This window comes from Urocitellus parryii, chromosome 3, assembly GCF_045843805.1.
Source record: "Urocitellus parryii isolate mUroPar1 chromosome 3, mUroPar1.hap1, whole genome shotgun sequence".
Classification (NCBI taxonomy): Eukaryota; Metazoa; Chordata; class Mammalia; order Rodentia; family Sciuridae; genus Urocitellus; species Urocitellus parryii.
Window position 1 is genome coordinate 85,374,664 of NC_135533.1, and position 24,057 is coordinate 85,398,720.

The 24,057-nt window shown below is 35.3% G+C and overlaps 1 protein-coding gene across 2 annotated transcripts in view; it reads left to right on the forward strand.

Moving 5' to 3' along the window:
- Window positions 1–3,669: 3,669 nt before the first annotated feature.
- Tax1bp1 (Tax1 binding protein 1) overlaps window positions 3,670–24,057 on the forward strand; it is a 69,140-nt gene continuing 48,752 nt past the window's right edge. For both annotated transcript variants that reach the window (XM_026407472.2, XM_026407473.2), the window contains exons 1-3: window positions 3,670–3,805; window positions 10,509–10,677; window positions 18,309–18,411. In XM_026407472.2, the coding sequence (XP_026263257.2) occupies window positions 10,516–10,677; window positions 18,309–18,411 (265 nt within the window). In that variant the 5' untranslated portion in view covers window positions 3,670–3,805; window positions 10,509–10,515. The remainder of the gene's footprint in view (window positions 3,806–10,508; window positions 10,678–18,308; window positions 18,412–24,057) is intronic.

A 24,057-nucleotide genomic window follows, 5' to 3' on the forward strand; every position in this document is an offset into this window, starting at 1 on the left:
CAAGAAACTTCCCCAGACACTCAATTTTAACTTCAAAATTATTGCTAAGCATTCCAGACATAATCTTTAGTGGTAAAGCATATGACGAACACAGTTTGTAACATGTTTGTTAGAGAAAATTACACTTAATGTGCAAGTTAGGAAGTCAACAGAATTTAGGGTATTGGAAGTGAAATGTAATGATTCAGGATAGGTATAGGATAGGGTAGGGTAATGAAATGATAGTCCATGAACTCTAAATTGGAGAGGGAGGTATTAAAAAAAGAAAGCTTATTGGATTAGAGATCCTGATGAGGCTGAAACATAGTTTTAGTGGACATCTTTGAATAAACAAGTTAGAAGAAAAGGAGGTTGTGGCCAAAGAGTAGGTTGCTTGATTTTAAAGGTGATGACAAAGCCCAAAGGGTGATCACAGAAATAATGTGAATAAAGTGGAGATGAGGGATTCAAGAAATTAAAAGGCTAGAATGTTGTTTTTTAAATTTTATCCAAGTAGAAATTGAAGGTCTTGTGATAGAGATGAATTAGATGATAGTATTCAATAAATGAGGAAGAGCAACTTGGAGATCAGTCAAGGACAGCTACAGGGGGAGAAGGTGGAGACTGAATAGCATGAACCTTTTTTTTTTTAAATTTATTTTTTAGTTGTAGTTTGACACAATACCTTTATTTTATCTATTTTTATTTGGTGCTGGGGATCGAACCCAGGGCCTTGCACATACTAGGCAAGTGCTCTACCACTAAGCCACAACCCCAGCCCCAAAGGGGTAGTGTTTTAACAAGCATCTGGGTAGGTAATGTTTGGGAAGCAACAAGGAGCAAGGAGTACATTGATAACATCTAACAGCAAGGTTAAATAGAAAATAACCATGTTTTAGAGGGTTTATATTTTTTCTCTGCCTGTTCAAAGTCTATGATTATTTAAATTCCATCTTTAAAACCCCCTTAACAAAAAAATATTTTCAGTTGTATTTTTTAATGAAAATCATTTATAGCAAATGTGATCTTTTATACATGACATCTCCAAGAAAATACACTGTTCCAAAAGATAACAACTCATTTGCTTGGCTTTTTCAAACCAGTGATGATGTTTTTAATAAAACATGCCTATTTGAATTCATTTGTTAATTTTCAATCCATATATGCCACCTCATTGTCCCATTTATGCTCCTTAAATTATATAATTTTGCCCAAGCAAGAGTTTCTCTAACTCTTCAACTCCTGTTAATATTTCATATCTTAGAGAGCAGTCTCTCACAAAATCTTGCTAATTTCAAAATTATTCAGTAGTAATAATAAAATAGAAATAATGTTTTTAAGAGTGTACTTCCTACAACTTAACAACTATACAATATTGTAATAAATATCTTAACCAGATTTTAAGCAACTTTAGGGAAGAATCCATGCTTTATTCTGTTTTTCCCAGACCACACAGTATATGAACAAAAAACACTTAACCAAGAAGATACATGGCATGATGGGAAATACATGAACTTTGGAGTTGGACTCAAGTTCAAGTTGTGTTCTCTCTCCCTCTTTCTCTTTTGCGATTAAAAGCAAGTTACTTAACTTCTGAGCCTATATTCCTCTAAAAAATGAGGATTTTATCTTACAGGACTGCTGTGGGAAGAGGCAGTATAGTGCCTGGAAAGCACAGTGTATTCCATAAACTGGAATTATTATTTTATGTAAGTCTTCTCCCTACCTGATTCCTTTGCCTGAGTTCCTACATTTTGATGGAGAAGTCTTCTGCTGACTTCTTTTACCTAACTTAACAGTTTAGGCCTACTCCTAAGATTGAAGCTAAATGGAAAGTGTACTGGTAAGCAGGTCTCTTCTGACTTCTCCCATCTCTGAATAATCTTACTATTCATTTTATACTTGTTATTTCAGTTTTCAAGGATTCATTTCTTATTCCCCTTACATAAGTCTTCAAATAAAGGAACAGCATGTTTTATGATCAAATCAACATATTTTCCTAATCAAAACATAGAAGACGTATATGTGGTAAGTTAGGACAACTGCCTGAAAGTATAATTGTTCCAGAAAAATTGTTGAGTTGCTCAGTGATTGATTTCCCAATAATTCTTTGAACAGCTCTGTGTTCCCTTATTTACCATTCTGAACTTCCCCTAAAACACAGAAAATCAAATGTTTTCTTAACATTGGTGACAAAACCTGTCCTGACCTGTTTGCCATTAAAACTTGACTTTACCTAGAGTCAAGGTGGCAAACTGGCAAAACCTGATCTGAAAAACCTGCTCTGAAATGAGACTACATGTTTCATTAATCCTACTTAGTGTGATATTTATAATTTCACCATCCCCATGTTACCTTGATTATGGGTTCTTCTCCTAGGCCCTGTAAGATATCATGTAACATAATTCTCTAAAGTCTGCAAAATTCTGAGTTCTGAAATTCATCTGGCAGAAAGATTTTGTATAGGGAATTGTGGATCCTCATCTCACTGCCATACATACAACAGATTATTTATTTTTTAAAATTCAGTTAAATAACATGAGGATATATTTTATCTTTCTGAGAGAAATATGGTATAAAAATTCAAGAGACCATTATTAAAAGGAATAGAGCAAATTAAAATTCTAAAACAAAGAGCTTCCTGGGTAAAATAAGTTCTAAAAATTCTGGAAATTAAGAATAAAAAAATATAAAAATACCTACACAAAATACATTAATCATTTGTTTGTATTAAACATTTTTTTCTGATTTCATTAACTGAACATAAGAAACAATCAGCAAATACTAAAGACCTGTGCTATGGAAACTAATGTCATCTCAAATATTTGGAAGCAAAGATGCAAGTACTCGGAAGAGGATTTTTTTTGTTATTTATTAGGTGTTTCAAGATTTAATGTGAACTAATTTATTATTTTTCTTCACTGATGATATTGCAAATTTTATCAGCATTTTTTATGGCAACATAGGAATATGAAGAATTCTAATAGAAAATACTTGTTTACGTGTAGTTAGGACTCAAACAGAAAGCCTGAAACAGAAAGGTAGGATACATAACAGTCAAAAGTGATTTTAGAAATTATAATTAAACAGAAACACAGGACAAAATTCATGCACACAAGATAATGTGTGTGTGTGTGTGTATATATATATATATACAGTTAACACTTCACAGAAATGTGGTGGAAAGAAGCCACTGGCGGAGTGACAGGGAATAGAATCAGGGTATGAGAATATAAAAGCTTAGCTTCCAATAAAGAAACATATCGTGGTTCAAAAAAGCACAAGACAGCCAGGAGCTGGGAGAAAGCATTGGTGTTCTCTGGCTATTTCCTTATCTATAAAACAGGTGACTTAGGTTTGTATGTTGCAGGCAGTGACAAGGTAGTGTCCTACAAGCCTATGGGCGACCCTTTCCACCTCGCTAGTAAGTTACTTTAAGTTTCAAAAAGATCCTGTTTTGTTGCGAATAGGTTACTGACAGAAAGGCCAAGGCCAAAGGGAGGAGAGTAGCAGCCGCAAGGGACAAAAGGTACTGAAGGGACCGCTGAGAGTCCAGCGATACCAGGCCAAGAAGGCTGGGCGCAGGGAACAGGAGGTAGGGGGCGTTGCGGCGGGCTGGGCGGGCCAAGCCTGCGCTGCGCCGGCGGCGGAAGGGGCTGCCCCGTGGGCGGAAGTGACGTGGCGCCGGCTTTCGGCTCTGAGGGGAACTGTAGCCGGTGGGTGGAAGGAGGAGGTGGTGGTGGCGGAAGAGGTTAGGCGGCTGATGGCGGCTCCGGATTGGAAACCAGTCTAACATTTCCCCCTCCGCCTGGGAACCCTTCCCTGGGTAAGGTGTCTTTCCGGACCGCTCCGGGTCGTGCGGGGCGGATCCCCCTCTGGAGTCTTCTTGGGGCTCTAGTTACATTCCGCCCCCACCTCCCCGCCAAAGTCCCTAGAATCTAGGGGCCTGACGGATCTTGGAAATGGTCTCCGTGGTGACTAAGCTACCATGTAACGATGTTTTCCTTCCCAAGGACCGTTCTTCCCACCCGGAAGGTGGTTGTGACGGGTGCGTGGGCGACTCGGGGCAGCCTTGGAATTGGAAAGGCGACTGGGGCCGCCTCACGAAGTCGGGAATCGGTGGGCTAGGCCTTAGCGGTTCTGGGTTGCTGTGTGCGACCGGGCAATTTGGCTGCGGGCTAGCGACGCGGGTGACCCTCGGGGAGCGGGAGACTGTTGTGTCCAAGACTCAACTCTAGGGTGGCTGTTTTGAGGGTGGTGTGTGTGGGTTAGACAGGGAAAACAAGTAGGCGGACCCGGCAGGGACGCTTGAGTTTGCCTCTGCAGAGCAAAACCCAACTGTTTTGGTTTGAGTCGCCAGTGGAGAAGGAGGCGGAGACTCTTTGCGCCGCCTACATTTGAGGCCCGTGGGCGTGGTTAGCTGTTTTGGCCTGATTTCCTACTTCACCTGGGCTCCGGATTAGTTTAGCTCTTAATCTGTTTGTAAAGGGCCCCCTCTTCTCGGTGCTATAAGAGGTTTTTAAGAAGTCTTCTGAAGACAGTCACTTTTTTTTTTCTTAGTCAACTTTTCTGTGTATCATAACTCTCCCTCCCTTGCCTTCACCCCCCACCAGACACCCTGCAGGTCTTCAGGTGGTGGACAAGTCTTGACTGGCACTCCTTGCTCGGGAAATCTGTTAATTTACCTGGTGTTTATTTCTCTATTTCGCAATAAAGAAATATGTTATACGTTATTGATAACAGTTTTGTTCGGAAACGCTGTGACATTTGACTTTGTTCGTATATTAGATTTTAGGTTTTACAGGGTGGTTATGAATTATACATCTAAATGTTAGATTTAGATGGGCACATCTTAATCTTTCAGTTCTGGCAAAATTTATACGAATTGTGCATGAGCAATTACTAAATATAATTTTGGTGCTCAATTCCAAAGGCATTTAAAAATATCATTTGAATAACATTAATCTGAAGTGGGCTGATTGTCCTCAAAGTGCCCTTCAGGTATAGAAGAGGAACTAAGGCCAAACTCTTCCCTTTGTTCTTCTCTTCTTAAAGGTAAACTTAATTTCTTGAAGGATTATTTGATTAAACTTGGGATGATTTATGAAGCTAGATAATTATTATGATTTTTTTTGCAATCTGTTTAGCTTCAAGAACGACTTATTGTACTATTTATTTTCTAGTCACCACATTCTTAAACTGCAGGCCTCTCTTTCCAGTTGGGATTGCAGCCATGTGTATCACTCTGTAAAATTTGGACCTTATGCATTCTGGCTTTTTAAAGCTTATTTTGTCCTAAATAAACCTTTAGAAGAAAAAGTTTTAAAAGTAAACCTTTAAAAGTTTTCTTTCCCCTAATATTTAGGGGGCAAGGCCATAGCATTTTAGAAATCAACTTAGAAAAAAAGGTAAATAAGTAGTGTGGGTGACGTGGGCAATCTAAGCACTCAGTTGTAAAGGATTATGGAGATTGGAATGTTTGCAAGTGCCCAGATTAATACACTGGGAGCTTTGCTTTAGCCTTCCAGAAAACAGTATTTTCTGGAGTAGAGGTCTGTAATACAGCTCAGTGTTTGAGCTTAATTAAGAGTAATTGGAAACTTTGAATGCTAGATATTTTAACCATTTAGATGTTTTTGTGTCCTCCAGCACTGAAGTTTGGAAGTAATTTCTAAAGGTTCACATTTTTTTTTAAATGAATATTTTGAAAACTTTTGCTAACTCTGCCTTACACTACTTGAGTTATGATACTTCTAAGTGTTCATATAAAAAAGCGTAGTATTTCTACTGCATTAAGTGCACATGGAGTTTTTACTACTGGTCTGTTGCTTACCCTCTTTTCTTTTTTCTTCAGTACTAGGGATTGAACCTAGGACTTTTCAAATGCTGGGCAAGTGCTCTACCACTGAGCTACATTTTCAGCTAGTCTGCTTCTCTATTTGCTTTGGTTTTACTAATTTTATTGTGGAAAATCTCAGACATGTACAAAAAGAATGAACAGTAAAATGGAACAGATTTTTTCAATCTTGTTCTGTTATGTTCTTCATCACATCCCCCCCCCCCCAGTTTTTAAAACAAATTCCAGAAATCAAGACATTTCTTCTATAATTAGTTGAGTATCTTTAACTGATAGAGACTTTGCTTCCCAGGTGTATCTGGTCTTTTAATTATTGACTGGAAAATTTTTACTTATTCTTGATATGCTGTTTTACTGTATTGTTTCTGGAGATGTATTTTAGAGTATAGGAAGCAGAATTTGATATTATGAAGTGTCATGTTTCCACTTTTGTGTGTAAATACTGTATTTCCTCTTTTCAACCCCCCCCCCCAAGCTACACTTCCCAGGCATTACCACAAGGTGATGCAGTGACTTTGCATATTGCTTCACCACTGGGCCATGTGCATGCATGGCTTTGGTATTCTCAGTGAATTCCAGCACTTCTCTAAGCTTTTTCATCACTTCACTCTATTTCTTATCTGTGGAAGGAGTGAACCAGAGGAACTGTATGGGAATTACAAATTTTATTTTACTAATTTAAAATGAGTTGATTTGTGATGTAATTTTCAGGTTGTATTCATCCATGTTCACTTTTTAAAAATAACAAACCTATATTATAATTTAATAAAAATAAAAATGAATAACAAGGATAATGGAATGACTTATATTTCTATAATTATAATAGCATTTAAATTTTAGAATGTTGGAGAGAGATTGAAGACTTTAAAAAAATTTTTTTGTGGTTGTAGATGGACAGAATGCCTTTATTTATTTATTTTTTTTCCGTTTAGTTGTAGTTGGACATAATACCTCTATTTCATTTATTTATTTTTTTATGTGGTGCTGAGGATCTAACCCAAGTTCACGCAGGTGTAGTGGGAGCACTCTACCGCTGAACCACAACCCCAGCCCTGCCTTTGTTTATTTTTATGTGGTGCTAAGGATTGAACTCAGTGCCTCATACATGCTAGGCAGGTGCTCTGCCACAGAGCTATTGCCCCAGCCCTAGATTGAAGGCTATTAATAGGGTGATCACAAATTTTCTTACTCTTCAGACATAAGCATCACGAATATATTTAAAGTGTAATGTGTTTTCTATTGAGTTTTGGGGAAGGATTTAAAAATGAGATTTTATGTTAATTTGGTCATTCAGAACAATAAAGTTCACTTATGTATATTTGTAGAATGCAAACAATAAATTTAAAAGTTAAAGTCCTCTTTCATACATCCCTTATGAGTACAGACTATATGGTGTGTATTTTTTTGAGTTCCTTTGGATCTGTTTACATTTACATATTTAAATACAGATGTCTATACCCACTTGCTATTTTATACCTAAAAAACAATGAAGTAAAAGTGTAAGGTTGGATTATGGATTTTAAAAAATGAGGTTAAACAAAAGTTTAAACACCTGCCTTAATTTATGAGTAGGTACAGCTGTGTTGGCTTAGTTTAGGATACTTAAATTTTAAGGAAGAGTTTCATCTTTAAATAGCTTTTAATTAAAAACAATGAAAGCTTATGGTGAGCTAGTTCATTTCCTCCTTAGTGAATATCTTCCTCAGATAGACCTAAGTACTCACTTTCTTAATGGAAAAATATTACAGATTCGCTTAACTCAATTGTGGTTGTTATCTAATGGATATTGGTTCAATTGATTTAGCTATAGTTTCCTCTTGTTGGTGTCTTATAACCAGTAGTGTCTTTTTTATAACTGGTTGGAAACATGGATTTTTTTTTTCTTTTTTGTGAAGCCACTGATTTGTAAAGAGATTATTAGTGGTTCAGGTCATTAGTATCATGACCTTCTGGGGAGCTCAGATTAGTTCAGACAACCCAAATAAAATAATAGTGCTCTTCAGTTACTTATTATAGGCAGAGTTCCCCAATGTTTTTAAAGTTAACTTTCATTTTCTTAAAGACTTTAGGTTTCCAGGCAGAGCGTATTCACAGTTAAGTCCTGTGAAGTACCGTTGTTGGTAGTAAAGTCCTTGTGTTAGTAAAGGATTGTTACTGAATGTATGCTTCACCTTGGAATCCTTGCAAACATCAAGTGGGGAGAGGCTAAGACAACTAGTCTGTTTTACCACAGTTGCTTCCTGGATCATGATTGACAGTCTTTGTATTAGATATCTGATATATTGTTTGATAAAGCAATACTAAGCAGAGGGGAAGCCAGAAGAGTCGGCTGTGCTTGCCTTATATGAATTTCATTGAGTTGTGAAGTTATATTTATTTGATTAATAAAAATCTTGGCTCTTTCCCCCCATTATTACAGGGATTCCTGTTTTAATAGCTCACAAGCAAGTGCTATAAGGTCAATCATAGTTTCCTGGGCTGGAGATGTGGCTCAGCGGTAACGCGCTCGCCCAGCGTGCGTGCGGCCCGGGTTCGATCCTCAGCACCACATACCAACAAGGATGTTGTGTCCGCCAAGAACTAAAAAATAAATATTAAAAAAAAAATTCTCTCTCTCTCTCTCTCTCTCTCTCCTCACTCACTCTCTCTTTAAAAAAAAAAAAAAATCATAGTTTCCTATGTGTATGGTAGAATAAATAATAATACTGAGCCTGTGACATACTCTGTAGGTTGCTTGTTTTTTTTTTTTTTTTTTTTTGTTTGCAGTACTGGGGATTGAATCCAGGGAGTTCTGTATGCTAGGTGGGTTCTCTACCACTAAGCTATATTCCCAGCCACCCTATTCCCTATCTTTAAAAATTTGTTTTTTGTTGTTATGAGACAGGGTTTTGGTAAATTGCCCAGGCTGACCTTGAACTTGGCATCCTTCTGCCTCAGTCTCTTGAGTCACTGGGATTATAGGCCATGTGCTACAGTGCTTGGCTCATAAATTGCTTTTAAAAGTAAATCCCCAATTGTTCCCTTTCTCTCAAAAGTAGAGCACAAAATAGGGAAAACATTTGGTTCTTACAATTTTTATAACCCACCATCACTGTTCTATTTGCTATCTAATGCTTGGTGTTCATCAAGTCAGTGAGCATTCATTCAGTCTCTAATAGATTTTTATCAGTATTTTATCAATATTATACTTTTATTTTTAATATTTATTTTTAATCAGTAAATATATGGAAGGGTACCTGAATATTAGAAGTCAAGGTAGGATCATTGAACTCAGAATGAAAGGGTGAAATTCATTTAGATAGAGAGGAACAAATAAGCTGAGCTATTTCAAGTAGAAAGCTGAGATTTTTTATATCATATATAGAGATTTCGACAAACTTCTATCAGAACACAAGAAGGCTGGTTGAGTCTGGGATTTATAGAAATGAGTGGTAGTGAAGACTTAAAATGGTTGAATTGGGTCAGAGTCTTAAGTAGCTGTTCTCTATCTTGGCTGCATCTAGGGTTAAAATTACTTAGAGATGTAGGGGACGGAGGAATTTTATGTATATAAACACATGCACACAGGTCCCACTCCTAGAAAGTCATCACCTTTTTTTTTTTTTTTCTCCAGGTCTACATTTCACTGAGCTACATCCTGGTCATTTTTATTTGGAGACAGGGTCTTACTAAATTGCTGAGGCTGGCCTCAAATTTGAGATCCTCCTGCCTCAGCTTCGTGACTTGCTGGGATTAATAGGCATGCACCACTATTTTCTTATTTATTGTGGTACAGAAAATTGGACAAGCAGTGCTTTGCCTTTAAACTACACCCCGGCCCTTTTAATTTTATAGTTTTTTTTTTTTTTTGGGTACTGGGAATTGAACCCAGAGTTTACCACTGAGCCACATCCATAACCTTCATTTTTTTTATTTTGAGAGAGGGCCTTGCTAAGTTGCTGAGGCTGTCCTGGAACTTTTGATTCTCCTGACTCAGAATCCTGAGTCTGTGGGATTGATTATAAGTGTGTGCTACCACACCTGGCTATTAATTTTGTAAAAATTTTTGAGACAGTCTCCATAAGTTTCAAGGCTTGCCTTGAACTTGTGATCATCTTGCCGTGATCATCTTGCCCAGTGTCTGTGATTACAGGGGCCCACCATCATGTCCAGCATCTATTTTTCTTCTTAAAGTGTCCTGATGATTCTAATGTGAAACTGGGTTTGAGAAATGCTGATCCAAGGGATCAAAACATGGGGTAAGAATGCAGACACAGAGAGGTTTAGAGAGTGGGGAGAGATGGAATGGGCTAGATTAGGGAGGAAGATGGTAAAATCCAAGAATTCTTTATAGGAAGGAAAAGTTAACTGACCAGTAGCCAATAAAATACTGAATTTTAATTATCCCTATTTCTCTTTCTTAGTGTCTGTTGCTAGGGGCCATTGTGTATACTAACACCTCCAGTTCATTTTCTTTTGGTTGGAATAGAAGCAGTTGTATTTTTTTTTTAAACCACCATGTACCTTTCTGAGCCATATTGGCTTAGTTGTTTTTCAATTTATGTTTTTATATTAATCACATTTTAAGGAGCAGTTTCAATATTTATAATATGAAATTTGCATTTAAAGTTGTTTTTGAAGGTATAAATTTCTTAGCTGGTATCATTTAATGTATGTGAATTACTTATTTCAGATTCACAATGACATCCTTTCAAGAAGTCCCATTGCAGACTTCCAACTTTGCTCATGTCATCTTTCAAAATGTGGCCAAGAGTTATCTTCCAAATGCACATCTGGAATGTCATTATACCTTAACTCCATATATCCATCCACATCCAAAAGATTGGGTTGGTATATTTAAGGTAAGAAAACTTTCTGAGTATGTCTTCCAAGTAGGTACTTCTTATTTGTTTTTTAAACAGATTGGGAAATAGCTTGTACTAACTTTGTCTCTGCATTAAGTTCAATTTTATAAACATCACCATGAAGTAGTATAACAATACACAGTAATATAAAACATGTTGGAAACATCATTAGATTTGCTTTTTTGTGATCAAGAGGTTCATCTTCTTTAAGGTGTTTGTTTTTTAATTTTCAGACCCTTTTTAAAAACCCCATTTTCTCCAGTTCTACCTGAAAAGCAACAATAATTAAAAAAGAAAAAACAAAAAAAAACCCTTTTCCTTCAGGTTTCTAAATCATTTACTGTCTTTCCAGTCATTTGTGATTACTTGTGTACAGCTCTAAAACTTTTTTGTGGGAGGGAGGATTGGGAGGGGGTAGACCAGGGATTGAACCTAGGGACACTAAACTGATTGATTTCCCCGGCCCTTTTTTGTATTTTATTTAGAGACAGGGTCTCATTTAGTTGCTTAGGTCCTTGATAAGTTCCTGAGACTGGCTTTAAACTCTTTTTTTTTTTTTAATTCTAATTATTATACATGATCGTGCCTTTAAACTTTTGATCCTCCTGCCTTAGCCTCCCAAGCTGCTAGGATTACAGGTGTGCGCCACTGTGCCTGGGTCAATGTCTCTTTTTTGTTCTGCATTGGGTAAATATTGCTCATATTGTTGAATCCTTCATTCTTTGATGCTCCTGAGTAGATAAGTCTGTTTACTTTTTGTACCCGGCTTCCCTATGTTTTTCAATGTTTAAGTTGATGTTACAATTCTAAATGCAGTACTTTTCTTTATTCTTGCTACTGATGGAATAAAAGGGAAGTTTCCTTGCATTTCAATGTCCTGCAGCCTTGTAGCCTTTAGAATTAAGTTCTAATCAAGTGACCAGGAAAAAACAAGAAACTACCTGTGGTTTCAACACTTTGTGATTTATTGACCCTCTTTTTTTGGTACCAGGGATTGAATTCAGGGGTACTTGACCACTGAGCCACATCCCCCGCCCATATTGTATTCTTATTTAGAGATAGGGTCTCACTGAGTTGCCTAGGGCCTCACTGAATTGCTGAGTCAGTCTTTGAACTCTTGATCCTCCTGTCTCAGCCTCCTGAGCTATGTGCACCACTGTGCCTGGCTGTTTACTCTTTTTTTTTTTTTTTTTTTAGACATTTATTTTATTTTTTTAGTTGTAGGTAGACACCTTTATTTTATTATATGGTGCTGAGGATCGAACCCAGCACCTCACGCATGCCAGGCGAGTGCTCTTCCTCTGAGCCACAACCCCAGCCCTGTTGACTCTTTTAATTAAGATTTTTTTATTCTTGTAAATAGGCTCCTACATAATTTTAGATGCCCATCTTGTGTATTTCTAACATACTTTCTTGTGGGAGCATAGATGCAAGGTATAACTTCCCAAAGGAGCCTTCCTGTTCTTTGTATCTTTCCAAATTGAGAGACTTCTGAATTTATTTTTTATGCATTCTCCCCAACATTTCCTTCCCTGAGTAACCTAAAAACTGTTGGTTTATTTTTCAAAAGGAGTTTGAAGAAGTTCTTATTTCAGATAAAAATAAACAATTGGGTTTTATCTTGCCTTGACTTCTTGGTGGGCTCAGTACCTGTTTTTGGTGCAAACAGTCCATCATGGAATACATGAAATCTCTTAAAGTACTGGTGTCTGTTCTCTCTTTTTTTTTTTTTTAAAGATTTTATTTATTTATTTATTTTTTTAGTTCTCAGCAGACACAACATCTTTGTTTGTATGTGGTGCTGAGGATCGAACCCGGGCCGCACGCTTGCCAGGCAAGCACGCTACCGCTTGAGCCACATCCCCAGCCCCAGTGGTGTCTGTTCTCTTAGATGGGATGCTGGTACTTAAAAACAGTTCAGGAAGGCAAATGTGTAAGTTAACATTCTAGTTTACTACTAAGGAATAGACAAAGCTATTGTGATTCAGTTGTGGAAAACACAGCAAGGACCAAACATAGCACTAAATATCTTTTTGATGTATTTCCCCCACAACTCCCAAGTCCCATCTCCCTTATCCTTTCTTCCTGCCCAGCAGACTGATCTTGAGCTTTCTGGCTCAGTAATCTTTCTGCCTTAGCCCTGAGTAGCTGGGACTTTAGGCACATGCCACTTTTTTTTTTTTTTTTTTTACTTTAAAAAATACATATATAAAATATAATACCTTAACTATTTTTAGCTGTGCAATACTATGGTGTTAATGTATGCACCTTGTTACGCAAAAGTTCTGTAGCACTTTTAATTTTGCAAAACTGAAACTGAACAACTCTGCCCTCCTTGAACAACAACGCACCCCCCTGGAACCTTGGCAATCACTATTCTGCTTTCTGTTTCTAAGAGTTTGGTTATTTTAGATATCTCATATAAGTGGAATCATGCAGTATTTGTCTTTTTGTGGCTGGCTTATTTTGTTAGACTAATGTCCTCAAGTTTTTCTTGATATGATTAAGATTTTGATTTGCCACATTTTCATTAAACATTTTATTCCTTAATGGACATTTAGGTTGCTTATGCTTCTTGGCTATTGTGCGTAATACAGTGGATATAGATGGACAAATCTCTCTTCAAGGTCCTGTTTTCTTTTTTTTTTGTTGTGGTACTGGGGATCAACCTAGGGCCTTATGCATGCTAATGGGCCAATTTTCCCTGTAACCACTGAGCTACTTCTCAACCCCACGATCCTGTTTGCAGTTCTTTTTGGATTTATATCCAGAAGTAGAATTGCTGTATCATAGGTAATTCCATTTTTAATCCCTCCATACTGTTTTCCATAGCAGCTGCATCATTTATTTCCATTTCCATTAACAGAGTGTAAGTCCAGTTTCTCTGCATTTTCCCTGACTCCTGATATTTTTTCTTCTTCTTCTCTCATAGTAGAAAATATAGGAAACAAATGTTATTTGATGTCTCATTGTTTTGATTTATGTTTGCCTGATGATTATTGATGTTGATGTTGAGCAATTTTTCATTTGTTCTTACTTTTTTTTTTTTTTTTTTTTTTTTTTACTGGTGCTTGAGATTGAACCTTTGGTCTTATGCATGCTAGGCACACTGTACCATTGACCGTTACACCTCTAGGCCTTCATTTGTATATTTTCTTTGGAAATACGTCTGTTCAAGTCCTTTGCTTGTTTTATTTAAGATTACATTTATATGGTTTAACTTTAGGAGTTTGGTTTTGAAATTATTTTTAAATTGATAAATAAAAATTGTATATATTTATGTTGTACAGCATGATTTTATGTTTGTATATATCATGGAATGGTTAAATCAAACTAAATTCTTTATACATATTCTGGATACTACCCCCTTACCAGATATATGGCCTTTTCACTCTGTTGATTGTTTTTTTTTTTTTTTCTTTTTTTTCTTCACAGGAGTTTTTAAGTTTGATAACAGTCTTGCTTGTTTATTCTTGCTTTTGTTGCCTGTGCTTTTGATGTCAAATCTAAGAAGCATTGCCAAAACCAATGTCATAAAGGTTTTCTCCTGTGTTTTTATTCTGAAAGTTTTATAGTTTCAGGTTTAAGCCTTATTGTTTTGTGAAGTTGAGGGTTCTACCACTGAGCTACACCCACAGCCTGTAGTAAGTCTTGTATTCTAATGTAGTCTGTCCTATAGAATGTTTCATGTGTGCTTGAGAAGAATGTGTATTCTTCTGTTAATGGGCAGTGCTCAGTATATATGTATCAGGTCCAGTTAGTTTATAGTATTGAAATCCTTTGTGTCTTCATTGATCGTCTATTCAGTGGTTGATCTGGTCACTGTTAAAACTGAGGTATTGAAATCTATTATTGTGTTACTGTTTCTGTCTTCCTTCAATTCTGTCAGTGTTTGCTTTATATTTTTGGATGGTCTGCTGTTATTTGTGAATATATTTATAATAGTTATATCTTTCTGGTCAGTTGAACCTTTTATCCTAATGTCCTTCTTAAAGTCTCTTGTGAATGATTGAGTTAAAGTCTGTTTTGTCTGATACATGTATGACTAACTAACCTATTATGTTTTGATTGCCACTTAAGCACTTTTTTTTTAAATATATCTTTTCACTTTCATCCTTTGTCCTTATGTTTAAAGTGGATCTCTTATAGACATAGTATAGTTGGGTCTTGTTTTTATTCATTTGGCTACTCTCTGCTTTTGAGTGCAGAGTTCAATCCCTTCACATTTAATGTCATTATTGACAGAGAAGGACTTTCTATTGCCATTTTGTTAATAGTTTTATGCATTTCTTTTTAATTATTTTGTACTGGTTTTCCTCTCCTACTGTCTTTTGTATTTTGTTGCTTTTTTTTTTTTCAATAAGCATGATTACCTTTTTCTTTTGTTCTCCTCCTATAGGTATTTTCTCTGGTTTATGTACTCTCCATAGGGATTACATAAACATCTTATATTTGCAACAATTTATTTTAAACTGATAATGAGTTTAATTGCATGCAAAAACTATACACTATATCTCTCTTCCACTTTGTTTTTTAAAATTATCTTTTTATTTTCCATCCTTAATCATAGTTTTTACATTTATGCTTATTTTATATGCTTTTTTTGGAAAGTTTTACACTAAAATTAAAAATAATTAAAATATTACACCACCATTACAGTATTACAGGATTGCCTTTTGGACTGTAATGTTTCTGCTGAGAAATCTCCCTACAATCTCATAAAAGCTTCCTTTGTGATGTGTCACTTTGCTCATATCAAGATTTTATTTTACTGACAGTTTGGTGATAATGTATCTTGGTGTGAACTTCTTTGGGTTTTTCGTAGTTGGGATACTTTGAGCTTCTTGAATTTGGTTGTTTCATTTCCTTTTTCAGATTTGTTTTTTTAATTTGTTTTTGATGTGTGTACTGGGAATTGAACCCAGGGGCTGCTCACCACCGAGCTATGTTTCTGGCCCGTTTTATTTTGAGACAAGTTCTCCCAAAGTTGCCCAGATTGGCCTTGGTCTTTCAATTCTCCATCTCGGCCTCTGGAGTAGCTGGGATGAGAGTCATGTGCCACTGTACTCATCTCTTTTTTTCATGTTCAGGAAGTTTTCAGCTATCATTTTTACTAATAAGTTTTTCCACACCCCTGGTTTTCTTTGTGAAACTTTGATAATGACTAAATTATCTACTTGATGGTTTCTCATAAGTCCCTTAGGTATTACTCCCCCCCCTTTTTTTGTTGTTGTTGTTTCTTGATTCAGTAATTTCAAATGACCTCTTAGTTTGCTGATTCCTAATTGTGTTTAAGTCAGCTGTTGAAGTCTTCTTTTGGACTTTTTTAAATTCACAATTTATGGGCTGGGGATGTGGCTCAAGCGGTAGCGTGCTTGCCTGGCATGTGTGCGGCCCGGGTTCGATCCTCAGCACCACGTACGAACAAAGATGTTGTGTCCGCCGAGAACTAAAAAACAAATATTAAAAAAAATTCTCTCTCTCTCTCTCTCTCTCTCTCTCTCTCTCTCTCTCTCTCTCTCTCCCCCCCCTCCCCCCTCACTCTCTCTTTAAAAAAAAAATCCACAATTTATTTGATTCTTTTTAGTTTTTCTTTATTCTATGCTCATTCATATGTTTTCATCATTTTTGTTTAGTTAATTATATTGTTCTCTGATAGTGCGCTAAGCTTCTTTAAGATGATTATTTTGAATTCCTTGTCAGGTTATTAATCTCTGTTTCTTTATTGTTATTTTCTCAAGACAATTTATTTCTTTTAGCCTTATTATTTTTTTTCTGTTTTTTTTTTTTTTTGTGTGTGTGTGTGTGTGTGTGCATTTGATAAAGTACCCATCTATCTCAACCTTACCAGACTAGCTCTGTACAAGGATGACCTTCACCAAATGACCTGTCTAGGTTCTGGGGGCCCCTTAAGCCTTTTATTTGGATGTGTTTTCACTGGGTGTTTGCATATTAATTTCTCAGACTGGGATGTTTGCAGATTCCTCATTCAGGTGTTTGTACTTTCTCCCTCTGGTGTCTGTCTGTGATACTGCAGGTTCTCTGGTGCTGTAAAAAGCTGTTGAGCAGTCCTTTGTTCTCCACAGTGCCAAGCAACTCAAATATGCTAGTTCTCTGTCAGTGCCATTTTAAGCAAGACAGAAACCTGAACAGTCCACTGAAAAGCCAGAATGTTTGGTGCATTTTGTGGTGTTCTTTCCCTCTCAAGGGAGAAACTGCAAACTGGGATCTTCTCCCCATCTTGCTAAATTGTGCCAGCTTACAGGAAGGGCTATTGCGGTTGTTATGAAGTTGCTCTTCTTACACTTTACAGTGCAGCTGTTCTTGACTTTGAGTTTGCCTGTGTACTACAGCTGGTTTTCGGAGTTCTCACAAAGGACTGTATATTGTTGTTAAGTTGATATCTCTGTGGGAGAACAAGGTCTTGGCCACCTATTCTGCTATCTTGTTGACGCTACTTTGTTGATGTCATTTCCTTTTTACATCTTTTCCTCATCTGGTAAAAGATCTCATTTCCCCTTTGTTTTTCTTCTCATGGGGGACAGCTAGGAATGGAGCTTTTCCTCTTTTCCTTGTTTCTTTTTTTTTTTTTTTGTCAATTGTATTTCTTTAGGAATCATTATAGTCATAGCAGTAGTGTTGGAAGGAAGGAGGTGGAGTTTTAGAAAGTATGAAGATATGTTCTATTCTGCCCGGAGAGAGTAGTGTTTTGGTGGTGAAGAGCTTGAATGTTAGTTTCCAATTCTGCCTGCCTTTTAGTAGCCATTTACTTGTTTCTTGGTTTGTATAATGAAGATGATAATAGTAAGCCAAAAAACCCCACAAAATCCCCCAAACATTCAGTGAACTGTATAGGTTATTGCTGTCTGATATTATTTGAATTATATATATATATATAATCAAAGTTAACAGTTTTGTATGTTCTCACAAATAAATGGCATACTTGGCTTCTGTGGTAAAAATATAATATTTATAATATTACGAAGAAATAAATATCAAGTACCTATTCTAAGCATCTCTAAAATACAGTATTTAACACAGTATAATTTACCAGCACAATACAGATTGAGATATGTATTTGTGTTTTAAATTGAAATATTTTAGCATTAAATGATACATTGGTTTATTTGTATATGTAAACATCTTAATGTGAAAAGCCCTCCTACAAATTTATAAATTCCTTACAGGCAAGACTTGCCAAAAATGAGAGATTAGTGAAGTTAGCTAGTGGATTCAATTGGAAGGGAGGGTGTCTAAGAAAAAACTTAAATTTTAAGGTCTAAAAGAATTAAGTTTTTTTTAAAATCCTCTTTTTAGTTACCTCAGATTTAAAGCAAAATAGAACTTTTTGTATTTGATCATGTGCATTTATAGATCACCCTTGAGAAATTAGATAGCAAATTGATTTGAATACATGGTAGAAACTCTGATACTTAATCTGTGTAGGTTTTTATAGCATTGGGCTTTGGTCTAATTAAAAACAAAGCAGACATGCTTTTTAAAATATTTGTGATCTATAAACATTAAATGCATGTTTTAACTTTGGTATATGGAAAAAAATCCTTTGAGATACCTGAATAATATGAAACTGTTTATTTATATTCCTTCTTTTTGTTATCCCTCTTTAGGTTGGGTGGAGTACCGCTCGTGATTATTATACATTTTTATGGTCCCCTATGCCTGAACATTATGTAGAAGGATCAACAGTCAACTGTGTACTGAAATTTCAAGGTAAGGACTGAGAACTGTAGAACTTGACAAGACCAAATGTCCTATTACCGTTAAAAAATTGTACCCCATTATAATGATCTGTTCAGGCATGTCTGGGTACCAGAGTTAAAATAGTGTCTTTGTTAGCAGAAGTCATAATAGTGTAAATATCAAGTATATCATGATATTTTAATAGACATTTAGAAATTTTTATTATCATTTAATTGAAGACAGTGGATTTCTTTCTATATCTTTTGAATTTTTTTTGACAAGAAAACAATACTATTACTAGTATTAGGGGTGGGAGACATGGGAAGAATTTGATTAGTGGGTACTAAGTTGCAGGTAAATGAGAGTAAGAAGTTCTGTTTTGTTATTGCAAGTAGTGAAACTATAGATGAAGAATATGTACTATATTTCTCAAAAGCAAGAATAAAGAATGTTGAATGTTTTTGCTATGAAGGGATATTTGAGGGGATAGATACATTTAACCTAATTACACAGTGTAGGCACATGTCCACACATCACATGGTGTCTCATTAATATGTGCAATTTTAACTAAAAGTGGCCTTGCTTGAAAAAGAAAAAAGAATGTAGCAAATTAGAGTGAGGAAAGTAATCTAGATGGAAACCACCAAGATGGTTAATAGGATTCTAACATGTGAAGGTTCCTACAAAATGGATATAAATAAATAAATAATTTATTCTTAGTTTGGCATCACCTACAGATTTTTAATACTCTTATTCAGATAATTCTGTCCTATGCCACAAGTTGGATGAACCTTGAGGACATTATGCTAAATCAAATCAGCTAGTCATCAAAAAGCAAATACATTATAAATGGAATCATACCTAGAGTAGACAGACTCAAAGAGATAAGACACTAAAATGGTGACTACCAGGGCATAGTGAATGATAGGGATATAATGAAAGACAGGAATATGGAGTTATTACTTAATAGATACAGAGTTTCAGTTTTGCAAGATGAAGAGTTCTGGGATGGACAGTGGCATGGTTTTTACACCATGAATGTACTTAACACTTAAGTGTATACTTTAAAATGATTAAAATAATAATTTTGTTATTTGTTTTGTCTGTAATTTTAAAAGTGAGAAAATACTCTTATTTAGAAGTCCATCACAGAATTTTTGCAGAGTGATTTTGTTTTATAATTGTACTGACTATGGGTTGTATTAAAGTAAGCTCTTAGCCTTTTATATACCATGGACTCTTTTTGGTCTTGTGAAGCTTATGGACTCTATCATAATATTTTTATGTATATGAAATAAAGTGCATAGAATTGCTGAGAAAACTGAGTATACTTATGTAATTAAAGTGTTATAGGATCAGATTTTGTGATTTTTTTAAATATATGTTTTTTTTAGTTGTAGTTGGACACAATACCTTTATTTTATTTATTTTTTTGTGGTGCTGAGGTTTGAACCCAGCGCCTCACACGTGCTAGGCGAGCACCCTACCGCTTAGCCTAAACCTTAGCCCCCAAATTTGTAATATGTTAATGTGTGCTTTAAAATTTATGTTAACAAGATGTTCTGGCAGATTTAATAATTGCCATAATTCAAAGTAAGATAGCACTGATACTAGTAACAGTGATCATGTGATATTAACCTCTGTCAAAAAATCTAATTACAGTAGTAAAAATAATATTAGTAATAGAAATTACAGATACTGATAATTCTTTGTGGCTTCTTGCCTATATTAATGATCAAAGAACACGCTAAAATTTAATGATAGATGTTAGTAAAAATAAAATTGTAATGCTTTGTTGTTGAGAGAGAGAGAGCATCTATTTTAAGTGCAGCATAACTTGGACCCTATGCTTATAGCTTTGGTATAGTGGTTTCCACACTTAACTGTACTTTGGAATCACCTGGGGGATTGCATGCTCAAGACATGCAGATTCTTAAATTACACCTTTAAAGATTGGGACTTGATTGGAGTATGGCCTGGGTTTTAGAACTGTTAGAAGTTCAACAGTTGCTTCTGATATGTAGACGAGTCACTGGCGTAGAGGTAAATTTTCAACAAATATTGTTAACAATTATATGGTCTTATCTAAATTAAAATGTACTATTTAGTATTAGGCAATATCTGACTTGAATTTGGTGACATGTGCAGAGCAGACTTTTAAATAGTTAGCTTCAGATAATCAGATAGTTTAATTTACTTTTAAATTTAAAATGTCTTCTTTTTTGGAACACGTTTTTTGAGTTTATAGCAAAAAGTGAGCAAAAAGTACAGAGTTCCCTTATAACCTTATAACCTTTTGCTTATTATTAAGTTTATAGTTTACATTAAGGCTCACTCTGTAATATCTATTCTATAGATTTTGAGGAGTAAAGACTCATATTTACTGTTGCAGTATCATACAGGGTTTTACTGCTCCCCAAATCCACTTGTTTGACATATTCATCTCCTTCCTTCCCTGCAAACTCCTGGCAATCACTGATGTTTTTACTGTGTCTGTAATTTTGACCTTTTCAAATGTGATGTAATTGGGATGTGTAGCTTTTTCATATCCACTTCTTTCACTTAGCAGCATGCATTTAAAGTTCCTCCAGGCCTTTCTTTATTTTAAATGTCTGAATAATACTCCACTGTATGGATGTACCACAGTCGTTTCCCTGTCCCCCCACTCCTAAGTCCCTCTACTGTGCTAGAAATTTAGGCATTGTAGAACATGCACTCTACCACAGACCTGTATTCCCATCTGTTTCAGTTTATCCATTTAATCTAATGAAGGAACACCTTGCCTAATCCAAGGTTTGGCAGTTATTAGTAAAACTTTATAAACATTTTTGTGTAGGTTTTGTGTGGGTATAAGTTTCCAGTTCATTTCTGTAAATACCCAAGGAATGTGATTTCTGGATGATATGGTAATGGTACCTTATGTTCAGTTTTGTGAGAAATTGACAAACTATCTTCCATAATGATTTTATCATCTTGCATTCCCACTAGCAATGAATGATGTTTTATATCCTCAGCATTGGATTTTGGTGGCCTGTTTTAAAAAAAAATTTTAGCCAAGCATGGTGGTGCAGGCCTATAATCTCAGAAGTTCCAGAGGCTGAGACAGGAAGATTGCAAGTTCAAAGCCAGCTTCAGGAATTTAGCAAGACGCTGTCTCAAAATAAAAAGGCAGGGGATGTGGCTCAGTAGTTAAATGCCCCTGGGTTAAATCCCTGGTATCAAAAATAAACAAATATTTAAATTTTTTTTCTTTTTTATTTGTATGTATGTTTGTATATTTGTCTGAATTGTCAGTGTGACCATATGGAGTTTGCATGTATACAAAAATTTCCCTGTGTTCTATGCCAAAAAAGAAATATTCAGAAGATGTAATTTGTAGTGTAATATGGGTAAGGATTTAGGGTCTTGTAGATGTGTTTTTTGACCTGGAGGTATAGGTCAGTGGTAGAGTGCTTGCTTAGTATGTGTGAAGCCCTGGGTTTTAGTCCCAAGCACCACCTTACCTCATTGCAGAACAAGACACATAAATAACATGCAGAGTTTATCTTTTAATACCAAGCCTTTTTAAAGATGGTCAAATTTAAGTATGTGTATTGGAACTGATTTTGTTTTATTTTATATTTATATTTTTTTCTTTAAAGGTATGGGTTTATTTCTAGTCTTTAGTACCAGGAATTGAATGCAGGGTTGCTTTAACCACTGAGCAACACCCCCAACCCCTTTTATTTTGAGACGGGGTCTCCCTAAGTTGCTGAGGTTGGCTTTGAACTTTGGATTCTCCTACTTCAATCTCCCTCCAGTAATTTTTATTGTGATTTGTTTTTTTCTTAAAAAATAAGTTGTTAATATACTGAATTGGTTCTGTTGACTAATGCAATATTAGTGACAAGTGAAAAGTTTAGATGTATTTAAAGAAAGTATTCAATTTATTTTTATTTATACCTTAAAATTTTTTGAGAGCCAAGCATAAATATTAAAGTAAGTTGTATAAGTGTTAATTTTTATTTTTAATTTTGATATCCAGAAATAAAAGCTGCTTCCTACCTAGAAAGCTTTTTATTACTTATTTTTATAAGGAAGTTGTAGGGGTAGAGTCATGGGATAACTCAGTCACAGACTGTTAGAATTAAGAGATGTTTTAAGCACAGTCCAGAATCACTGCACTGATTTTGTGGATGAGTCTTTAAAATTCTGAAATGCAAAACTCCAAACAATTAACAAGAAATACTTTAATGTGATTGTTTTCCTAAACGGACCTTTATTCATTTATTGAAATCAAATTGAAATGATTAGCAAGACTAACTCAGAATTTGGTTTTTACTTTTTTCTGTTTAATTTTCAGCAATACTAATCAGATAACAAGTTTTTAGAAAAATAACTCTAAATTGCAGCTCTGAATAATTGTATGTAATTCAAATGGCATTTGAACCATATTTTTAGCAGCTTATGAATGAGATTTTTTTTAAAGTATGAGACCTTGTATATCTAGTTTGTAGAATTTTTAAGTAATACTAATTTATCAGATTTTTAAATTTTCTGTTAAACTTTTTAAATAAGGCTGTGGCTATTTGGAAACTTTTTCTGCTATGGATTATTAAATTTAGCAGTAGATATTAGGAGGGTGAAATTTTAAAAGCATAATGCCAGATGTACCTGTGTGATTTTTTTTAAAACTTCATATTTGAAGCAATTTTAAATATAAATAACACACAATTTCTTTATAATCTTGGGCCAGCATCTGCTAGTGTTAACCATGTTGCATGACCACAGTACATTTTTTTAGAAACCAAGAATTTAACCTTGGTACAAGATTCTTCAGTGGAGTATAGACCATATTCAGACATCATAGTGTTTCTACTGATGTTCTTTTTTTGTTTTTGGATCCATCTCTATTCTGACCTTGCATTTAGTTATCATATCATCTTGGTCTCCTCAGTTTGTCCTTATTTTTATATATATATATTTAGTTGTAATTGGACACAATACTTTTATTTTACTTATTTATTTTTATGTGGTGCTGAGGATCGAACCCAGGGCCCTGTCTGTGCTAGGCAGGTGCTCTGCTGCTGAGCCACAAATCCAGCTCCAGTTTGTCCTTATTTTTCATGCTTTTTTTTTTTTTTTTTTGGTAGCCTGTCTCTGATTTTGTATTTTCTCATGATTAAATTGAGGTTATACATTTTTTTTATGAAATAAAGCCTAATACTATCTTGTTGCTCTAATTCTTCTGGCTTTGACCATTAGGAGTTCCTGTATTTTTCTGATATGCCTCTACCCCTTACCAATTTTTTTTTTTGAGGTCTTTCAAGTACCCTCAGAAGTTTATGGTTTGTCCTGTATATTCTACACCCCTCCATTCTGTTTCTAAGGAGAAAAACCTATAGTTTCTTAAAGAATGAAATCTTTATTCATTAAATAAGCCTGTGGCTATTTGGAAACTTTTTCTGCTATGGATTATTAAATTTAGCAGTAGATATTAGGAGGGTGAAATTTTAAAAGCATAATGCCAGGGCTGGGTTGTACCTCAGTGGCAGAGCACTTGCCTCGCACATGTGAGGCACTGGGTTTGATCCTCAGCACACAAAAAAATAAACAAACAAAATGAAGGTATTGTGTCTATGTATAACTAAAAAAAAATGAAATCAGGTGATATAGATGTCATAATGAGTCTGAAAA